This window comes from Equus przewalskii, chromosome 7, assembly GCF_037783145.1.
Source record: "Equus przewalskii isolate Varuska chromosome 7, EquPr2, whole genome shotgun sequence".
NCBI lineage: Eukaryota > Metazoa > Chordata > Mammalia > Perissodactyla > Equidae > Equus > Equus przewalskii.
Window position 1 is genome coordinate 3,799,438 of NC_091837.1, and position 21,299 is coordinate 3,820,736.

Here is a 21,299-nt window from a genome sequence, read left to right on the forward strand (position 1 = left end):
ATCGGTGTCTCACAGGAAACGTCTCTGTGTAATACACAGACCACAACTGCACCCGATGGCTCTGGGAGAGAGGAGTCAACTTGCAGGACAAATGCCAGTGTGACTGGTTCCCCAAGAAGGGAGGAGAGCTCTCACACCCGCACACAGGCAACTCTACATGTGTGTGTTTCTTCCATCCCCGTAGCTACAGCCAAGGGAGGAATTTAAAGATCCCTTACAGGCTAGACAGTCCCCAGCATGACTGTTGCTGGGCAGTCCCATCAGCCACCCTATGTGGCCTGGGTCTCACAGGCTTCAGGGTGACATTTTGTCATCCCCTGGTGGCCACCGAAAGGTGCTTTCTTTACAGCTCTCCTTGGAAACTACCTCAGACTTCTAATCTGGAGGAACCCAACGAATATTCTACACTGAGCTTTCTATGTCTAAGATTCAGGTCAAGACTTGTGCTCCAGCCTGAGGGAGCGCACAGCACTAAGGAGGGACCGGTGCCCGGGTGCCCTAGAGACAGGGTCTACACAACCACCTGACCGGGCCAAGGAGGCCACAAGTGACTCCACCCCCAGCCCATCTCAGTGGTGGCCAACCTCACAGCAGGTTTTTCTCAATTAGGTGCCTGAGTCCCACGGACATTTCAGGCACTAACCTTCCAGTGTGTCACCTAACATGACCATGGGCATACACTTGTACATCCGTCCCTTCTGCAAGGGGATCCAATGGAAAACATGGGAGGCTTTAGCAAGGCTCTCCCACACTCCCATGACAGCCACCTCGAGTGTCCATGTACCTACTGACACGGTGGGGTCCAGGTCCACAAAAACTGCTCTGGGCACACGCTTGCCAGTTCCAGTCTCACTGGAGAACGTGTTGAACGAGTCATCCCCACTGCTGATGGTTTTGTCACTTGGCATCTGACCATCAGATGAATTCCAAGATCAAGGCAGTACCATTCCCAGCAGGCATCTCCGATCTGGACCCCTGCCTGCCCCACGTGGATAGAGATGCACTCACACTTCGAACCAGAACATAAATGTGAGACCCTCGTCTTCAAGGCAGTCGTCCCTCTATGGCATGCAGAACATACATATGTGCTTCAGAATGTCTACGGTTTTCTCAAACCTTATTTCCCACAAGGCTTATGTGACCATTTTATGTGAAACTGACATGCTCTAACCCACCCGGCTACTAAGCACCAGAGTCAGCCCAGAACCTAAGTGTTTGCCACTATAGGAAAGTTAGGTTATTTTGTAACTTGGAAGCCATGTCATGTCAACTAAACTTCACATTATGGCTAGTCACATAATTCTCTGAAGACTACAGCAGTTTTGATTGTGTCCTGACCAGGGAACAAGGTAAACGGTGATGGAGTCGGGGAAGGAAAGTGGACTAGGACACAGTTCACTGTGGCCCAGGTGCCGGCGGCTCCTGTGTGTGTGTCTCCCAGCTCCCTCTAGGTTTCCCCTCGGTGCTTCTCCATCCAGTCTGGGCCCCGGGGGCTGCCCCAAGTGGACTGCCTCAAAGGGCTTCCTTGCCCTCCGACGTCCGGGTGCTTTAGCCAGGGCCAGAGAAAGTGCGGGCAGGGTGCCCCCTCCTGGGCTGCCTCCCTGCCCGCCTGCCATGGGTTGCTGGGGACCGCTTATCAAGGAGCAACTTTCAGCAGGCAGCGCTCCTCCTAAAGCAACCCTGTCCACTTCCAGTGACCACTCTCTCCCCTCACCCCTTCACGCCTAGGAGGCGATGTCTCCCAGACGTCTCAAATGCTGGGATACTGCGCTGCCCTTTGGTGGTTTCCTGAAATTCTGCCCATTCCTTTGTAAATGGTACCTTTTAAAGGTTCTCCTCAATGTACCTATTCTGAATGTACCATCTCGTTCCCGCCGGGAACCTAAGTGTACAGACACGAACCACTTGTTCACTTGTAGACACAGCATCCTTACAAATACAGAGAGGAAATCAAATGAAACTGGAGGTGTGCTGCCCACCCTAAATTCTAATGCACAGTCCCCAGAACTTGAAGTCCTGTGGTCTGTTATACAAGCAGCAAATCTCAGAGTCATCAGGGCATCAAAGATGGACACAATGCAGCAATCCCCCCACAGCATCCCAGAAGGAAGCATTCAGTTCCAGAAAGAACTTCTCCAATGACAAGGAGCTCACTCCTCCAGAGGAAAGGTTCATCAACACCCTGGGAAGAGCTTTGGGATCCAGCCAACCACACATTTTCAAATGCATATTATTCGTTTTGCCTTACTTAAATCCAGACACCCTGTAGTTCACAGAATGTGTTTCCCAGGAGGCCTGATGTGGCCTTCGACTCTGTCACCCCCGTAGGATCAGCATCAGCTCTGTGACCTGGGAAATCCCCCAATTTCTGCATTTACAAAATGGGGGCCTGGGAGCCAGGTGGTCTGCAAGGCCACTGCCATCTCATGATCTAACCAGGATGCTAACCAGAGATATCGGGAAAATCATTCCTAGCTTTCAACAGAAAGCCTTAATTATAAATTCACCGCCAGCCTCACCTGGATCATTCACATTTACATTTCTTTAGTCAGCTGTATCTGCTCTCTGAAAAAATTACTTGAAACTTCCTCTGTTCAACTCCAGACCAACTCCTCTCTTCACATTCTTGGAAGATGACCTTGCTCCCTTCCTACCCGGAAGATTCACCTTCCTGCCCCCAAACCTGCAAGCAGACCCTCGCTCTCCTCCTTCCTTCCTTTACAGTGAAGCTGAGCTCCCTCCTGGGAACGACCCCCTGTTTCTCCTGAGCCCCTACCCAGCCCCGGTCCTCAGAGTGACCACAGTGGAGTCCCCAGGCACTGGGGGTCCACAGACCTCTCCAGGGCGCGTGGAGGGACAAGCGTTTCATAGCAGGACTGGGCGGTTCCTAGTCCCTTCACCGCGCTGACGTTCGCACTGACGGTGCACAATCAAAGGTGGACACGACTGCTGGCGCCTGAGCCCAGATCACGGTAGTGGCACCAGACTGTACCTGTGGTCACCCGACTCCTCATCCTCAGCGCTCAGAGTGAACAAAAGAAAGAAAAGGCCAGTTTCACTTACGCATGTCCTTGATGAGGCAGGAAAGATGGTCAGCGTGTTCCGTCCCTCCCTGGAGACAGAGCTGGACAGACGGAGGCGCAGACGGAGCCCCGTGCGCAGCTGGAAGCCGCTGTCGGGAAGCGCGGGGCGGGTGTGGAGTCGCCGCTGGACCCGCTGCTTTTCCGTGGGACGCGCGTTCACTTGAAGGAACCGCCGGCGGAGGATTCAGACTCCACGCGCTATTTATGTTCACGTGTCGCTCGAAAGTGCGCGTCTGTGAAGCGTCTCAGTCTGAATTTCTACGTGACCAATCCCCTTAGACGTGACCCCACACAGCTCCCGGAGCTTCGAGAACGTTCCGTCGCGGACCGGGCCTCCCGCGCTCTCCGGCCCCGCTCCCCGCCTACGCCCTGCGGCCCCGGCCCGACACTCCCAGGCCTGTCCCCTCCGCCCCACGAAGCGGCTCCGTCCCCTCCCGCCTGGGCGTCCCCAGGGAACAGGGCCCTGGGTCCCCATCGCACCAGCCCCACAAGGCGAGCTCCCCGCCGCCGCTGCTCCTCGACCTCAACCGCCGGGCGCGCTCGGAGATATGCGCCTGCTGCCCCGCGGCCATTGGTCCAGAGCGCGGAATCCCGCTTTCCATTGGCTGTTGCTCGACCCGCGGAGTGTGGCGCTTTCTGATTGGATGCGGGTTTGGCGGGATGGCTGGGGGTCGCGCAAGGTGAGGGGGGCCTTGGGCGTTCCGTGCGTTCTGGAAGCTTTGGTTGGAGCGGCCGCAGCGCCCCCTGGGTGGCGCACAGGAGGTTACCGAGCACCTAAGCCCCGACCTTGTGCTGCTCTTTCCTGGTGCAGGAGAGCCTTTCCCACCCAGCGCCCGGAACCGGCGCGATCTGATTGCTTTTTGAAGGAGGGCTGGGATTCCAGGGACGGGGAGAGGGTGCCCCGCAACCGTGCCACCCCCAAGAGCTGGGTGTCCCTGTTGGAGGACTTTGGAACAATCCCCAATGCCTCCGTTCCGTCGAGATGGACTGAAGTTGCCTCAGGATCCAGTGTGTGGATCCTTCCGGAAAAAGCGGGGGAGGGGATCCAGGCGGAGCCCCCTCAGCGCCTGAGCGCAGCGCGCGGTGCTGCGACTCCGCAGTGGGTGTTCGCGCGGACCCTTAACTTCTCCTCCGCCCTAAGGACAGTGGGGACCGACCCCTGCACGGGGACACAGCAGGCGGGCCTTGGGGAGCCTCTGGACGGTGCCGCCAGGTCTGCCGTAGATAGACGGCTTTGGCGGCGGGAAGCAGGGGACGGAGGAGGTCAGCAGAGAGCCGGGGACAGGGGAGAAACCCTCCCTGCCCATGTGCAGGGAGAGTGGGTCCTTCCTCTCAGTCAGCTTGGCTGCCATGATGAAATGACACGGACCCGGTGGCCTAAACACCAGAAGTTTATTTTCTCTGTGGACAAAATGGAGTTACATCTGTCAAGGCTGCTAACATGGAGCTGGGAGGCCATTAAGGAAACGGGGCTCATGCAGGCACGCCACTCTCTACCAGAGGGAATGTCACTTTTTTATTTTTTTTTGGTGAGATAGATTGGCCCTGAGCTAACATCTGTTGCCGATCTTCCTCTATTTTGTTTGTGGGCACCGCCACAGTGTGCCTTGATGAGCCGTGTGTGGGTTCATGTCCAAGATCCGGTGTGGTGAACCTGGGCAGCAAAGCAGAGTGCATGAACTTAACCACTATACCACCTGACCAGCCCCAGGAATATAACTTTTGCACTGTGTTTCACTGTTGTCATCTTGACCTTGTTCCTAGAAATGTGCTGACTCCTATAGATAAGAACTTTCTGCCTTAGAAATGGCCTTGGCAACTGATCACGTATGGCCAGGAAGTAACAGTTGTTGCCAGCTCCAATCACAGATTTTCAAAACGACCTGTGTAATTTTTCTCTTTTTGCCTTTACAAACCCTTGCCTCCTTTGTCTTCCTTGGAACACATTTTGGGTTTCTGCCTGAATCTGTGTCTCCCAAATTGTAATTCTAATTGCCCAAATAAATATCTGCTATTTGAATGTAGTGAATTTTTCCTCAGTTGATATTTCTTGGTGTAGTCGGCAGATCCAGAGCAACTGAGCGCGGACCCTGGTGCTGGCATGGACACTTGGAAGGCACCTCCAAGACAGGCTTGTTCTCTCGTGTTTCCGTTGGTGAGCCTCAGAGCTCCAGCAGTAAGTTCTCTGGGATCCGAAGCTCCTATTTTCGGTTGATGTTCAGAGCAGATTTTATTTGGGAGGACTAACTGGTTCTGTCCTTTGGAGGGAGGATTCCGTCCTCACCTTAACTAGGCGGAGAATTCAGGTGTAAGGACATTTCTTGGTGAGTGTTATTGGAGGTCTAGTAGGTTTTCATTTATTCAAGCGGCCACATTCTCTTACAATTCAAAATTCAGCTGTTCTTCATAACCAACGCAGACCTCGTAGTTTCTCCTCTTGTCCAAATGGGGGTCCTTCTACTCCGAAGGTAAGACACATTGCTCCTTCTGACCCTTTTTGGGTTGTTTCTCAGTAACTGGAAATCCAGCAGAAGTGTTGGGACTCTGTCCATGATGTGCAGTGATCTCACAGGGCCTTGCAATGAAGAACACACCCTGTTTCGGGTCAGAGGAACTTGATAAGCTTATCCTGAAGGCACAGATGAAGGATTGGTCATCCTAGGACCTTGAGCAACCTGCCACCACTTGCTGCTCAGGAATCTCTGAGACACGTAAAAGAGAGACCAACAGCCCATTGGTGACACCCTGGGAAGTGGTCCTCACAGGCAGCACACACCTGACCCATGACATAGACCCTCCTGCCTTGGTCATCTGAGAATAGCCCTCTCTAAATTATGGGGAACAATTGTTCTAGAACAGCCATAAATAGTCAACTTCCTTTGGGAACCCCAGCTGGATTTATGTTTAAAGAATATGGTCCCTCTTCTTGTAAATTTTTACCTCAATGGACCCATTTTGCCCAAGGATGATTTAAAACTTTCTTTGCCCTAATGAGGCTCATTTGAAATACTTGAATTAGTTCATTTGCATGCACGGTTAGAAAATAAGAGATCTAAAACTAAGCAAGTGGAAATGGGTGAACTTCTGGGATAATTTGGAATGGTAATGGCTGCTCTGGGGAAGCTTTGTTTCAGATCCGTCCACCTTAAGGGTCCCCCTTAAAAGAGAGGATTCCAACCCCTCAGAGAGAATGGAATGTGCACTTCAGTTGCTATGCAGGAGCTTCCAAAAGACAAAAGGACTTCAACACAGCTCTCAAAAGTATCCTCACAACATGCAAAAAAAGGAGAAATCTTTAGTAAAAACCTTTGGCTACGTGGGCAGGTAACCTTAATTTAGTCCCTCTGCCAGAAACACAATTTGGATCCAAGTCTTCTTTTCAGTTTTGTATCTGAGACGTGGCTAACATCTTTAAAGATCTCTGTGTGTCTATGTGTGTGTCTATGTATGTCTGTCTGTCTCTCTCTATATATGAGAGTTTTCTACCTCTGGATGGTATTGCCAAAATTAAACATTTATATAAATTAAGCATTCCTAAAACTCTCAGAAATATAGAAACTAACCCAAATGTTTTTCAAGTTCAAGTGGTCTGAGATAATCCATGATGAAAAATTGTTCAAGTTTGTTGGTTTCGTAGAAACAGACATGTCCTCAGAGTCATCAGTATTGAATGTAAAGCAAATGTACAACTTTTCTCCCTGGGTCCACTGGCTGAGTGGACTCTTGTTGTTTCTGCTGCAGAATTTGTCTCCAGGAGGAATGACTTGGGGTGATGGTTAACTATTTACTGCCTAATCCAAACATATATTAAAAACAAGCATTAAAAGAAATGTAAATAAGAGAAAAGTTTATAGTAAGTTAAATGAAATAGATATTCATTGAGTGTCTAAACCATTTCGGGTAGGACGGTATGCTGAGACTGATTGCCAAACATAAGTTTGTCTAGTTTTGGCTTTCTAACTTTTCTTTAGAGACACAATTGCCTCTCTGTCTATTTGGGTTATCAATAGACATGTTTTGTGCCACATTGAAAAGTTTGCTGTAATGAGACATATGCTCCTGGAAATTATGAAACGTGTCTGTGGGTTTGCTAATCTACTACTGATGCTACTATGTGATAGACAGGTCACAGTTGCCTGCCTCCTAGTTTTTGATGGAAAGCAAAAATTATAAATAGTTTTAAAACAATTTGGAGGAAGAGCTGGGAATACAAATGAACCAGAGAAAAGGCCAGAAAACTTAGAGTAATGAGTGTAAATTAACTCTCTGTACACTGTGCGCATTGATGCTGAGAGAATGCGGGCAGAGCAGCGGGTGCCCCTTAGTCGGATGAGAAGCAGTGGAACTTTCTCCTACTGTGCAAGGATTCACTGTCACTTCTCATCTTTCAAACTGTGGTCACAGACCATTGGTAAATTAACATTTACTTAAAAAATTTGCATGATGTCTACATTTACCAAAATAGATAAATGGATAACGTTTATCTTCAATTTTTATGTATTATACATATTTTATGTTATATATATTTCAATATCAATAATACATAGACCAATGTATTTATTCTATATAAATAAAAGAAAATAGTTTCATAAAATGAAAAATAGAATACATGTATGGCATATACCGAAAATAGGAAATACATGTCAGTTATTAAATTATTTCAGTTACATATATGGCTTTATTTATGTAAGTGTGTGCTGGACCATGATATACACTGTCCTTCTTGCTATGGGATGCTCTGAAAGCCACTGCTCTTAAACCACAGTAAACTGAGCAACAGAAGGGTCCATGTGCCAGATGGAGAGGCCCACACGAGATCACCCACCCTTTCTGTCCTGCACACGCACAGCGATGACTCCTCAATGACAGGCTGGAATCTCTCTCTGACAGCCTCCCACCTTGTTGCCTTGTCTTTTTAGATTGACAGCCAGGCAGCATCTGTATTTAAAAGAACTTCCCCCATTTCTTAGAACTGCATGTGAGACTGAGAATTCGGGTGGTGGCTTCCGAGATATTTATAGCTCTGCCATCAGCTTAGAAGTTGTTCCATCTTTCAAATCTTTCTTCTGCCTGCTCAACCTAGAGCAACCCTTTTCAGCAGGAATGTCGGGATCTTGTGGCCTCTGCCTTTTCTGTCATTCCCAGTCTAGCAGAGCAATGTCAGCATGAACCTGTGGCCACGAGTGAGTCTCACCCTGTAATTTCCAGGAAGGGTATGGTTTATATCATGTGGAAGGAGTTTATACTCACTTAATGTGGTGCGTAGGCAATTATGCTATCCTCTAAGAGTAAGATCTGTAATTTTTCTCTAACAACTGCCTTGCATCATTTTTTTTAAGATAAACTTTGTAAGTTTTTGAAATTAAGAAAATTACTATATATGAAGAGTAGACAAGGAAAGTAGGGTATGTGTTTTCAGTAAGAGAAGGTATGAAGAATGAAGATGCATTTTTGTTAAAGGAAAATTAGAAAGTGATTTTTTCCTAAAATAAATGATTGTTCAAAAATAAGAAAGAAAAAGAACAAAACCTGCATAGACATAGAAAGCTGCAGAAGGTTTATGAAAAAGGAATCTTTAAGAAGAAATTGTGTTGTGTGGTCAAGCTGGGTAAGATTAAAAAGAATTTATTTAAAAATGAATTTTTATATCAAAAGTACACTGGTACAAAATTAAAATTTGGTTTTTCTCTTTATTAAGGGACAAAGTCTTCTCAGATTATTGGTCTGCTCTTAATAAGAAATTGTAAACAACGTTTCTTTATCTTTAATGTAATCTGCCTAGGTAACAGAAATTCTGTGTTTTATCTTTATCAAGTCTTTCATTACATAGAAAAGCTGGGATTGGCTCAGAACTATGTAACTTTCTCTGTTGCCCTTTAAAATCTCTTTGTCACTTTGGTTAAATAGATAATGAAGTATTGTTTCATAAAAATCTGTGATTTTTTTGATCAAATGTTTTAAAATGTTTTTGATATTTTTCGACAAAGTTCCCCCAAATCAAATTCTAAATAAAGTCTTTTTTTGACCTGAGAGATAGTAAACTAATTAGACTTATTTGACATGTTAAATTACATGGGAAGCATTGTCAAAAAAGGAATAACAGCCTTTTTTATGTTATGTCTTTATAAGTACAAGTTATAAGTGTTCCAGAAATTATGTGAAATTCCTGGAAGTCTACTGTGTCCTGGAATAAAATGCTGTCTGTCATGAAAATTGAGGCTCACAGTAAATATCAGGAAAGCACCGTAGCTGACTTTCCTGCAAAGGCAGCAACAACAGAGTCTATAAAGGTTGTGACACATGTGGATGAAGTCCATTCTCCTTCTTTTGCAAAAAAAAAATTGGCCTCTCACTGCCAGACTTTTGCCATCCTGATGTCCTTGTAACACAGCAACAGTCTGCTCCTGACTCAGGGAAATTAAGGAGGGTGAACAATGGCTGTAAATTCAACAAACAGTCAGGACAATGGAAAACCCAAGACGGCTGCTGGCTCTTGCCAGCTCTCTGGAAAAACCCAATTTTCAGTGTTTACGTTCCTTAACCAACATTAGGAAAAACTATTCTGTCCCAGAGGCCTCAGAACTTCTTCCTCGGGGTCCTTTGAGCACCTGCAGCTGGACTTCACTGAGCTGCCACTTCCTGTGGCTCATCAATATGTTCTTGTTGCTGTCTGTGGTTTCAGGATGGGTTAAAGCCTTTCCCTTGCCACAAAGCTGATGCCCTCACAATGGCAGACAAACTGCTAGAACACATGCTTCCCACTTGGGAGGTACCTTCCACAATCCCCAGTGATCGCGGCACCTGCTTCACTGGGCAAATCATACGAACCTTAATGCAAACCTTTCAAACTTGGAATTTCACTGTTCTGATCATCCTCAGTCATCAGGCAAAGTCGAGAAAACTAATGGAAAAACTGGATTTAAGCAGAAGAAATAGTAAATTACCTGGGACTACATGAGCTGAGAAAGATGGTCTAATGTTTTATTTTTCCAGATTTAAAGAAATCTTTTCTCTTAAGCCATCGACAGTTTGGTAGGACATGCCTTTGTGAACAAAGATGAAACATTTATCTTTTCTCCCTGTCTGATCCCTCCAGAATTCAGAAACCCTCAGTGAGTATTCTTATTTTCACTAGTATAAATAATCAGGCCAAGTTTTAATATAAACAAGTTAGTTTTACTGTGATTATCTTTGACCAAAAAAAATTTGAGGATATTTGTAGAGAGGAAAATTCTGTTTGCATCCTTGTAAACATTAGATTCTGGTCTTGTTAATTATCTTGAGGTTCAGTATATACTGTGGACTGGACTCCCCTGGCCTAAGGTATTGCCTTCGGCCTTGCTGACTGTTGGCAGTCCCCTCTTTGGAAAACATGGAATAACTCCACATGCGACAGTCACCAGCAGATCAGTGTCTGTTGCTGTACAACCTTCTGCTGCTCCCCTGTTGTCTTATGTGAGTGTGACCAGCTGCTGTGAGTCTCCACTGTCTTATTCTCAGCCCATCATCAACAGGTTAAAGATGCTTTCCTGGATCCCAATTTAAAGGATCCTGTTGGTCACAGTCTCGAGCCTGGTGACTGGGTATTCTGGAAGCATCATCAGAGGACAGCCCTCAGCCCCATTGGAAAGGACCTTACCAAGTGCCCCTGACCACTGACATTGCCACAGAACTAGAAGACATTGTATTCTAGGTGTCCCCTTTTGGGCACACCTTCCACCTACAGGGAACCATGGGCTTTTGAATGTCTAGACAGCTGGCATACGGCAGGATAATTCCTTTAGGATATCATAATATTCCTTTTCAAGTTCTTGTTAAAGGAGAAACCCAACCATAATCTTGTATGTCTAGGTGAGACTTAGAGACCACATTTTACACCCCATCTACTCTCCATTGATTACCATTGCCAAAGGCTTTGTCCCTTGCGTTGATGTTGTCCATGGTGACAAGTTGATAAAAAGTTTATCCCTAAAACCATAGCTACACTGGCATATTCTACCACTTGAGCCTTAGTTCAACAACAACAATTCCCGATCCCCTAGTCAGGGTCATATTAGGTAATTGAATGGCATTCAGTTATCTCCTTGCAGAACAGAGTGGCATCTGTGTTGTAGCCAACACCCCCTTTTGTACCTGCATCAACTCTTCTGGTGACATTGAGTTAGAACTTGGAAAAATAATAAAAATAGCACAGGGTGTCTCCAGTTCAATGTCTTTTAATGACACCCACTTGTTCCCTGTCGATGTTTTCATCTGGCCTCTTGGTGTAGGTGCTTGGATGAGATAGGGACTTCAGATATTGTTTATGATGATTATTGGAATTGTGCTATGTGTGCTTGTATTTAAGCTTCTTATGCTACTACTGCCTCAGATCTGCTCCAAGTTATACTAATGATTATCATCCTGATTTGTATGATCTTTGTCACCTTCATGCTATGAATGACTTGCATTTCTCAATGCTGTCTGTCTGTCTCTACCTCCAGAATAATGATTGCTCAGCAATTTGAAATGATCAACCAATCTTCCAACTCCGAAGGACTTGATGCTTTTCCAGATAGAGACCGTGCCTAAGACTCATTCCTCACCACCTCCTTGTTGCTCAGATGTGGCCAGAGCCTCTGACTGTGTTACTCCTATGATGATTGAGCACGTGGCTTCCCCCAACAAGTGACATGACTTCCCAGAAAAGAACATTTCTAGCAATGAGGGCAATATCATTATATCAAACAGTTGGTCCGAGATGCTTTCTGCTGCAAGATCTTGATCAGAAGGGGAAATGTGGACAGTGAGAACAAAATGGAGTAACATATGCCAAGGATTCTAAAATGGAGCTGGGAGGCCATTAAGGAAATGGGGCTCATGCAGGCACGCCACATCTCTACCAGAGGGAAGGTAACTTTTGAGCTGTGCTTCTCTGTTGTCATCTTGACCTTCTTTCAAGAAATACCCTCACTCTCAAAGATAAGATCTTCCTGCCTTAGAGACGGCCTTAGCAAGTGATCACATATAGCCAAGAAGTAATAGTTGTTGCCAGCGCCAATCACAAATTTTGCAAAATGACCTGTGTAATTTTTCTCTTTTTGCCTTTATAAACCCTTATGTCCTTGTTTTCCTCAGAACACATTTTGGGTTTCTGCCTGGATCTGTGTCTCCTGAGTTGCAATTCTAACTGCCCAAGTAAATATCTGCTATTTGAAATGTGGATTTTTCCTCAGTTGATATCTCATACTTCTGGAGGCCAGGAGTCCCAGATCCAGGTCCAGGAAGACTGATTTCTGGTAAGGCCTCTCCTCCTGGCCCACAGAGGGCTGCCTTATTGCTGTGCTCACATGGGCGAGGGGGAGAGAGCAAGCTTTCTGGTGTTTCTTCTGATAAGGATACTCATCTTCTTGGGTCAGGGCCCACCCTCATGACTTCATTTAACCTTAATTACTTCCTGTCTCCAAATAGAGTCACATTGGGGTAGGGCTTCAAGATATGAATTTTCTGGGGATAAAATTCAGTCTGTAGGACCCTCCTTCCTCAGGGCTCCAACCACGCCATACACGTGACTGAATTGTAGCCTGTATCATGTTGTGTTGTTAAGTACTATTTATTTTTCTGATTCTAAAATAATACATACTTAATGTAGAAAGTGTGGAAAATGCAGAAAAATAGGAAGAAAATAAAATATATAAACACAATCTAGAGATAAATATTAATACACTGGGGGATTTTTGGTCTTTTTTCTGTGTATATACATTCATATACTTTTTTGACTGAATTTGGATTAAAAAATATGGGTTCTTTTTGGTAACAGCTTTAGATATAATTCACATACCATACAATTCACCCATGAGTGGATTCACCAAATGAGAGAGAGCAGAGGATGGCCCAGGTTAGTGCAGGGACCGTGGGGGCTGAGGAGGGTACAGGTGTCTGTGTCATCATGAAGGCCAGCTCCCTAGGACTACACCCCAGTTGACACGGGGACTCAGTGCACACTCAGGTGGTAACAAGGCACAGTGAGGTCCAGAACCTTCCATGTGGAAGTTGAAGTGGCCGATGGAAGATGAGGAAGCCACACTCCACAGTCATTTAGGGACAGACGCTGGTGGGGATGGGCTGAAGGCTGGCAGCAACTCTGTTCTGTCCTCTACTCTGTGGGCAGCAGTCTTTCTGCAAAGCCCTGGAAGAGTGACCTTCACTGAGCTGGCGAGGTCATCAAACTCTCTGCTCACCTGGACATCCTCAGGAGAGACTCAGGACCAGGCAGCACATTGTCAATTTCTGAGAACTTGACTTCTTTTACTAACACAGGGTGTCGAAGAAGCTCCTTAGGACAGCTTCTCTCCTCTGGATGACAATGTCATTACTCCGCAAACTATTAAAAGAGAGAAGGGCAGGGGCTCAGGGGGCTTCTGGAGACTGGTTACATATGTCTGTGCACTTTGTGAAAATTCACCAGGCTCTGCCCTTAATCCATGTGCACTTTGCAGCATAAATGTTGTTCCTCAACAGGAAATGAAAACCAGAGAGGGTGGGGAAAGAGAACCAGCACTGAGTCTATCTCTGCACAGGCCCTTTCCGTGGGTCTGTCATCTCATCCTGTCTCACAGTGACCCTGGCTGGAAGGTACTAGCCCCGTTTCACACAGATACAAGGCTGAGTCCTGGGAAGGGTTTTACATGAACCGTACATCGTGTTGAACAAGCATGTACTGTTGCAGGACAATTTCACGTATTCCATTTGTGTTAGAATGATGGAGTCCAGTGCTGAGCGGCCCTCTCAGAGCAGAGGGACGTGGTCAAGGCAAGCTCATCTCTGGCTGTGGAGCCGCAGAGACGAGGCAGGGAGAAGGGAGAAGGAAATGAGGACGTTCGATACCAGGTGTCCCGAGCCTGAGGGTTGGAGCTGTGAAGACAGGTCTCTGGAGAGGCTTTGACTCAGGTCTGGATTGAAGTGAATCAGGGTTGGAATAAGCAGTGATTTGGGACTAGACTTTCTTTTAATAATTCGTATTTGGAGATTCTCTCCTCAGTGTTTAACTGCCTTGGAAAAGAATGACATTTTTTCTACATTAAAAAGGCAAAGTTGAGTGACAGGGGTCCTGATCTCCCTCATAGCCACACAGTGACTCTTCAAGGACCAGGATCCCCCTGCAGGCAGTACTGGCAGAGGAGGGGCCGCCTTGCGAGTGCTGGACCTGCAAATCCAAACATCAGTGAACAGAGAGCATCGTGCCCCTGAGCCAGCTATTCTCTCTCAGCCAGCGAAGAACCCAGGCAGGGGTCCGAGGAGAGGCCAGAGCGGCACCCCAGTCAGAGCAGGAGTGGGGCCGGAGGGGCGTCAGGACCCACATTCAGGCCTGGGCTGGAACGCGGACTCGGCCACACCACGCATCTGGGCAGCACACTCTAGGTGTCCAATCCCCACTCTCTCCCTTAAATGACGCCTCACAGGGCTGCTGGGAGGACCGAGGTGGGGTTTAGGAAAAGCTCTCACAGCAGTTCCTGGGCAGACACTGGGTCCCCCTGCACAGACTGGAGGACACCAAAGCGGACACCTGAGAAACACATGCATGATGCTGAGAGCAGCTGAGCCCAGGGAGGCCGAGAGAGCAGCGTGAGAGGGAAGCAGGGATTCCTCATCTCTGCTGACATGGCCGAGGACGGCCCCACCGCCTCCACTCAGAAGTGTCTCCATGGGACAGAATGCCCTGGGTGAGGCTGGAGGGCCAGGAGAGAGGAAGGGGGTGGATGCTGGCTGAGGCCCACCCAATGCCTGGTTCTGTACAGGGAACAGAGACCGAGACACACAAGACACACTCCTGCCCATAAAGGGATCACCCATTGTGGGGAGGAGAGGAAAAGTAACATCACAAAAATGCAGTGTGATGCGTGCAAGGAGAGAGTGTGCATCAGATCTCCTGGGGGTAAAGGTCACATGGGGATAGAGCCCCTGAGCTGAGCCTCTCAGGTGAGGTGAGCAGAGCTGGGCATTTCAGCAAGAAGAGCAGCAGGAGCAATGCAGAGGGAGAAACTGCCCCGTGTGCACGGAGACTTCCAGGCAGCTTGGAGGGAGAGGATGGATTTCAGAGCGGGAGGGAAGAGGGGGGCTGGCAGAGCCCAGATCCTGAGGGCCTGCTGTGAATGACACACTGCTAAGCCTGGATTCATCCAGAGGGGCGCTGCTGACGGGTTTAAAGTAGGAGGGACATGGGCACGTTTCTGGGGTAGAAAGATCACCTGGGAGCAGGTGGGCAGGAAGCGCCAGAGAGGAGGAGGTAGCAGGAGCACAGGCCTAGAGGAGGGGAGTGAGAAGGAGGAGCAGGCAGCCTGAGCTCTCTGCAGGAGTTGCGATGGAGGAGGGAGATGTGGGAAAGAGGGGGACAAGCGCTGGGCCCAGCTTCTGATGGGAAAGAGGCCCCCCTGCCATGAGGCAGCCCTTAGAGGGAGATGATGCCTCCAGGTCAGACTCTCAGAATCCCATGTCCCTGTGGGCCATGTCGGGGGCCGTCTAGCAGGTTGCTAGAAATGGGGATCCAGAGCTTAAGAGAGAGGCCTGGGTTCCAGCCAAGGGCAGCAGAGGGGTGAGCCTCAGGCTGGGGACGGGGTGCTGCAGGGGGCGCCTCTGCCTGTTGAGGGAGCTGAGAACCAGACAGGGCTGGATGCCCTGGAGCTGGTTGTAGTGTCCTCTGAGCACATGCTGTTGGCACAGTGGTCCTACCTGAGCCCTTGCGTGCAGAGCAGGGGTTCCTTCCTCCAGGGTTTCCACTGGGGGAGGAGCGGCTGAGCAGGACTGAGCAGGAGACAGAGAAGGGAGGGTGCAATGGAGGGTGGAGCAGGTCCACAAGGACCACTGGTAAGGTCCTTTCCATGGAACTCGAGGGCTGTCCTCTGATGATGCTTCCAGAACACCCAGTCACCAGGCTCTAGACTGTGACCAACAGGATCCTTTAAATTGGGATCCAGGAAAGTGTCTTTAACCTGTTGGTGGTGGGCTGGGGATAAGACAGTGGAGACTCACAGCAGCTGGTCACACTCACATAAGACAACAGGGGAGCAGCAGAAGGTTGTGGACCAACAGACACTGATCTGCTGGTGACTGTCCCAGGTGGAGTTAGGCACTTGAAAGATGCTGATAACATTGAATGCTAGGATAAGGGCCTTGGGCAGCACCCTATCAGTGGTGAGGAGACAGAGAGGGCTTTAAGAAATGACAAGACTGGACTCCTTAGCGGTGGGAGTAGAGGATGGAGTAGGATGGGCAGGAACAGAAACAAGAGGCCAGGGGACTGTTGGGAGGCTTTTGCTCTAGCCTATAGTCAAGAAGTGACAAGGCCAGTGCAGCTGTGGTGGAGAGGAGGCAGGGGTGGTAGAGAAAGGAAAGTGGGGGCCATGTGGGGTTAAGAAACCCTGGGAGATATCCAGCATGTAAAATGGGCAGAAGCCCCACCCACCCACCCACACTGCTCCCCACTCTGTCAGCACTCAACCAGTCTGCCCTGCATCCAGTTCTCAAAAGTGCCGGAAACAACATGCCCCCAGGTTGTTTCCGTGTGTGGAACTGTTGACCCCTTTCTTCACCTGGCTAACAGCTCCTCATGCTTCTCACCTGGGGTCACAGTGTCAGGAAGCCTTGCCCGCCTGGCTGGTCTGGGCAGCGTCGGGTCCCATGCCCACTGTGCTTCCCTCTTCCCAGTCTCTGGCCATCAGACCTCTCTGCCTGGCCAGTCTCTCCCATCAGCCCAGGGGCCCTCAGGGACCTGAATTTCACCCCCTCCATTCCATGGTTCCCGCACCCAGCACAGGTCTGGGAAGGCTGGTCTGAAGAAACGCACAGAGGAAAAGAGATGCGCTGACTGGGCAGAGCGCTCAGCCAGCCCGCGGGGCCTGACGCGCCTGGGCGGGCACTTTCAGCACCGCGGAGAGCTCCCTGCAGGAGGCGCGGCCCCTGCGTGGCCTCCCTGAGAACAGCGCGCAGACTCCAGGCCCAGCGCCAGGTCTGAGCCCCAGGCTCCCAGATGCGCTGACTTCCCCTTCCTCAGACCCTTCCAGGCTGGGAGGAGAGGACAGTGGTCTCCCACTGTGTAGGGAAGCCCCTTCCTTGCTGAGCAGCTGGAGGGTGAGAAGATTCTTCTACAGGCAGTAGTCGGCCTTCTGTGGTTCCCAGGCTTGGTCTTGGTGACCCCTGCAGCCACCTTATGTGGCAGGTGCCACAATCGCGATGGAGTCAGGTGGGGAGACTGGACCCAAGCTCTTTTACCTCCAGGAGTCGGGCCCACCCACAGAGCCCCACCTGGGGAAACAAAATGGCCCTGCGGAGTCTGTCCTTCTCCAGCCTGAAGACTGCCCCTCCCGTATTTGTGCAGGCTTCACAGGCCTCAGCCTCCAGCCCCTCCCTCCTGGCCGCCTCTCTGGTGCCTGCCCTCTGACCACGCAGCACAGAGGGACACCTGGACTTGGTTTGTGGAAAGTCTGAAATGAGCTTCTCTCGTAATTTCACTGACTTCCCACGGCAACTTTCTTAGAAGGTAAACTGGCTCTCTGGCAGTCAAATCCTAGGGCTGATTCCCACAGGCCAAAGCTGGTGCCACCCTACACGCTCTAAGCATTTTGAGACAGAGCAGAGACTCCCAGACTTTCTCAATCAGACAAATCTCCTGGGATACCTGCTAAAATGCGGGTGCATGGGCATCCCCCCAAGTCTATACTCCTAACCCATGGTCCCAGGTGATTTTTATATTTGACTGGAGTTGTTGAGGACAGGCAGGTAGACAGTATGTACCTTGCAAAGCAGACAGCCCATGCAAAGGCCCTGGGGCATGAAACTGGTGAAATCAAGGAATCCTACTGATGTCTTCCACAGACTCAGAATAAAATCTTCATTCCTTTTGCCATGATTTGTGGCCCTTCAGCCCCCTGTGGCCTCTCCACCCCACAGCCTGGCCACTCTCCCCTGGCCCGATAGCCCAGTCACACTGGTGTCCGTCAGTCTAAGAAACAGGCCTGTGTGTTCACTGTTCCTCTGCTTGAAATGCACTCCCTCTGGCCCTCCTATGGCTGATTCCTCCCCAACCTGCACATTTCAGCTTCAATGTCACCTCCTCACAGAGGCCACCCTGGCCACCCCTCTAAGCAGGGATCCCCATTCTTCTCTGGAATCACATCCTGTTTGTCCCTTGTAGCACCAATAATTATGGAGAATGACCTTGTTAGTGTGTGTTCCCTGAGGCCAGGGCCTCTGTTTTGTTCATGCTGGGTGCCTAGTGGCTAAGTCAGCCCCCAGCACAGGCAACGGTGGGCAATGACACATCCAGGGAGGAGTAAGAGTTCTGTGTGGAAGGAGTGGGCAAGGGGCAGGCTGAGGTGGGACGTGGGGAGAGGGGCCAGAGCACGGATGCTCAGAGTGGTCCTGCCAACCTCCACCCACTCCTGCCCCAGGAAGACGGGCCCCACTGTGGCCCAGGCCAGATGGAACCTGATTGGTCACTCAGCTGGCTGTAGCTCAGGTCCAGGGGTTTCAGGCCCATGTGGGCCAGCAGGAGTTCAGCAAGGTACTGGGCCGCCTGCTCCTCCAGGCCGTTCCCTGCCAGCTGTACCCTCTGCATGGCCGGGGTCACTGTGAGGGCAGCACACACAGCCTGGGCACCCACCACTCCCGGCTGGTTCTCTGACAGGTCCACATCTGGGGGCTGGCACCACTCCCCAGTCAGTGGGACCCAAGTCAGACACTGCCCTCCTCCACCTTCCTCCAGCCCCCAAACTGCAGGCCTGAGGCAGTGGGAGGGGCTTTGCAGGGGGACTGTCCTGGGGTTGCATGGCCATTCTGCTACCCATCGGCTGGATACCTCACCCCACCCCGTGTGTCCACGAGCTTCTTTGTCAAGGGGTTAAGGCCACCTCCTTTGTGGTGCCGTGGAGGATGCTGGGATGGAGGTGCAGCCACCCTGTTGATGGCTCGTGCCTGGCAGCAATATAACCCCCACCAGAGCCCTCACTGCCACATCTCTGGGGACTGGCAATGATAGCGCAAGGGGCCATGCATGGAGCACGTACACGGGCAGACACTCTGCTGAGCATTTAATGCTCATCACAACCCCAAGGGCTAAGTGGCATTGTTGGGTCCGTTTCACAGATTGGAGACTGAGGCTCGGCAAGGTTGAGCTGCTTGCCCAGGGTCACACTGCTCTTCTGTGGCAGAGATGGCATTTGGATCCAGTCCCACCAACTCCCACCCAGCCCTCCCTCCTCTCACACTGCCAGCCCCATCTCTCTGTGTGGAAGGACCTTCCCACCCTGCATTCAGGCACTGGGAGGCCACCACATGCAGGAGGCACTGGCCAGCAGAGGAGGGGGCTGGAGGAGTGGGGCGGGTGAAGGAGGGAGTGTCATCCAGCATTGGTTGCAGCACAGAGGGTCTAACTCCACCCCCCCAATCCTGTGCTGAGGCCCCTCCCTCAGCAACCCCAGCAGGTCCAGGGGGAGAAGGCCTGGCTGTGGGGGTCCCACACCCCGCAGGAAAGGGAGGACTCAAGTCTGCCTACCTGTCCCAGGCTGGGCACCTACTACAGATGCTGCTGCTTCTGCTCAGGACACCTGCCAGGACCTGTGCACCAGCCCCGCACAGCCCAGTGTCCGAAAGCTCCAGCCACTTGACACAGCGATTGGAGGTCAGCATGGAAGCCAGAGCCCGGGCCCCCTTGGACAGAGAGGGGCCTGAGGGCGTGATCCTCCCCAGGGCTGAGGGCCCCGCACATAGCTGCTGACTACCCTGGCTCCTGTTCCCAGGGCTCCGCCCACTTGATGCCCTCCACCTGGAAGGCCCTCCCCTTCCTACAGGCCCAGGGGATGACTGCTTCTCCATCTAGGCTCCACCAGACCTCCTGGAGCCTTCCCTGACACCCCAGTGCATTAGGGGGGCTCCCCAACCCCTAGAGTGATCTCCGTCACAGCCTGGATCCCATCTGCCACCCAGATGTGAGGGATGGGACATACCCGGCACAGAGCAAGGCTGGGGAATGTGTGGGATGGGCTCAGGGAGGGCCACTCCCATGGCTGCTGCCTCCCAGGTCCTATGCTCCAAGCCTGGCCCAGTGTCCCTCCAGGGGTAGCTGGGGCCCCAGGCCATGGTGCCACAGGTTCAGCTCTGGGGCACTTCCCTGGCACAGAAACCAGGAGGCAGGCATGACACTGTGGGCCTGGGGAGACCTCAGGGAGAGGGTGTCCTTGAGGAGCACTCCAAGCCCGCGGTGCCTGATAGGAGACAGGGGCTAAGTGTGGCTGCCTCCCCAGGCACCGCCGCCTGCCTCCTCCCCTGCATCTGTCACTCCCCAGCCTGTTTCCCATCTAGAGGCATTTCTTCCTGTGCCAGTAGCCACTCCTGCCCCATACACAGATGGGGACACCGAGGCTCAGAGAAAGCAATTCCTTTCCTCAAAGTCACACGGCTAGAAGTAGCTGATCCCAGCAGAGCCAGACTTAGGACCTGCCTGTCTGACAGCAAAGTGCACATTATGTCTTTTCTATTGCATTGCAGACCACGTATGTTTCATGAACATTTTATAGGGCACAACACTGAAATAATTCTAAGTTCTATGCAATCATTAGTTTACTTTCTCCCATGGGTTCTGAAAACCCAGCCGCAATCCTATTTCAGGGAGGGGTGGTGCACCCTTCCTTAGACTGTTTGGCTGGGTTTTTGCATTTTAACCTCATTCTGGAAGTGTGTTCTGATGGTGGAACAACTGATGCTGCCAAGAGCATTTCCGGGAGGGCACGGGGCCGGAGTGGCCGCCGGCTGCCCTGCAGGGGTCCCACGGAGGGATGTAGTCTCTGCTGGACATGCATCCCCTGCCCCCTCCACAAGTGCCTAGAAGCCCCCAAGGTGAGAGACAGACCTGAACCCCTTGACCGGGCACCTGCTGTCTGAAGGTTGGAGTCCAAACCCGGGTCCAAAGTCTCCTTGGCCACCAGGATCCCTTCTTCCTGAAGCTTTCCTTGGCCCCTCCTCTGGGCTCTGCCATCACCATGGCACCCTCTCAAAGTACCTATAACCCTGTCACCCTTGAGGAAGTGAGGCGAAAGGGCAGGGGAGAGGGGCTGCTCCTGTCTGTGCCCCAGGGCCGAGCAGAGGGAGGTTGGGAAGGAAGGGAGGCCCAGGGCAACTGGGGGTTGAGGCTGAGCCCAGGGCTGGGGTGGGGCTGGATCCTGCCCCCAGTGGAAGTGTCCTTTT

The 21,299-nt window shown here is 50.7% G+C and overlaps 1 protein-coding gene and 1 long non-coding RNA gene across 3 annotated transcripts in view; one reads left to right on the top strand and one right to left on the bottom strand.

Moving 5' to 3' along the window:
* LOC139084652 (uncharacterized) overlaps positions 1 to 12,784 on the top strand; it is a 24,501-nt gene extending 11,717 nt beyond the window's left edge. Inside the window, exons 1-3 of one of the 2 annotated variants that reach the window (XR_011542191.1) lie at positions 839 to 6,407; positions 9,213 to 10,195; positions 11,567 to 12,784. This is a non-coding gene — a long non-coding RNA (uncharacterized lncRNA). Of the gene's footprint in view, positions 1 to 838; positions 6,408 to 9,212; positions 10,196 to 11,566 lie in introns of those variants that run through there. The other variant, XR_011542192.1, reaches the window with a different exon arrangement.
* Positions 12,785 to 14,563: 1,779 nt separating this feature from the next.
* Positions 14,564 to 21,096, bottom strand: LOC139084625 (leucine-rich repeat-containing protein 74B-like). Its single transcript, XM_070628018.1, has 6 exons — positions 21,038 to 21,096; positions 20,181 to 20,320; positions 19,634 to 19,768; positions 18,546 to 18,752; positions 15,792 to 15,863; positions 14,564 to 14,628 (listed from the first exon to the last, which is right to left on the bottom strand). Exons 1-6 carry the CDS (start codon positions 21,094 to 21,096, stop codon positions 14,564 to 14,566), a joined length of 678 nt encoding a protein of 225 aa, XP_070484119.1.
* Between the last annotated feature and the right edge of the window lie 203 nt (positions 21,097 to 21,299).

Bases quoted from the DNA above. Each gene is read 5' to 3' on its own strand.
- LOC139084625 (XM_070628018.1), bottom strand. From the start codon at position 21,096: ATGGTGATGGCAGAGCCCAGAGGAGGGGCCAAGGAAAGCTTCAGGAAG. The intron at 20,321-21,037 runs GTGGCCAAGGAG...GTCTCCTATCAG, and splicing joins TTCAGGAAGAAGGGATCCTG to GCACCGCGGGCTTGGAGTGC. The intron at 15,864-18,545 runs GTTCCATCTGGC...TCTCCTGCTCAG, and splicing joins CCAGCTGAGTGACCAATCAG to TCCTGCTCAGCCGCTCCTCC.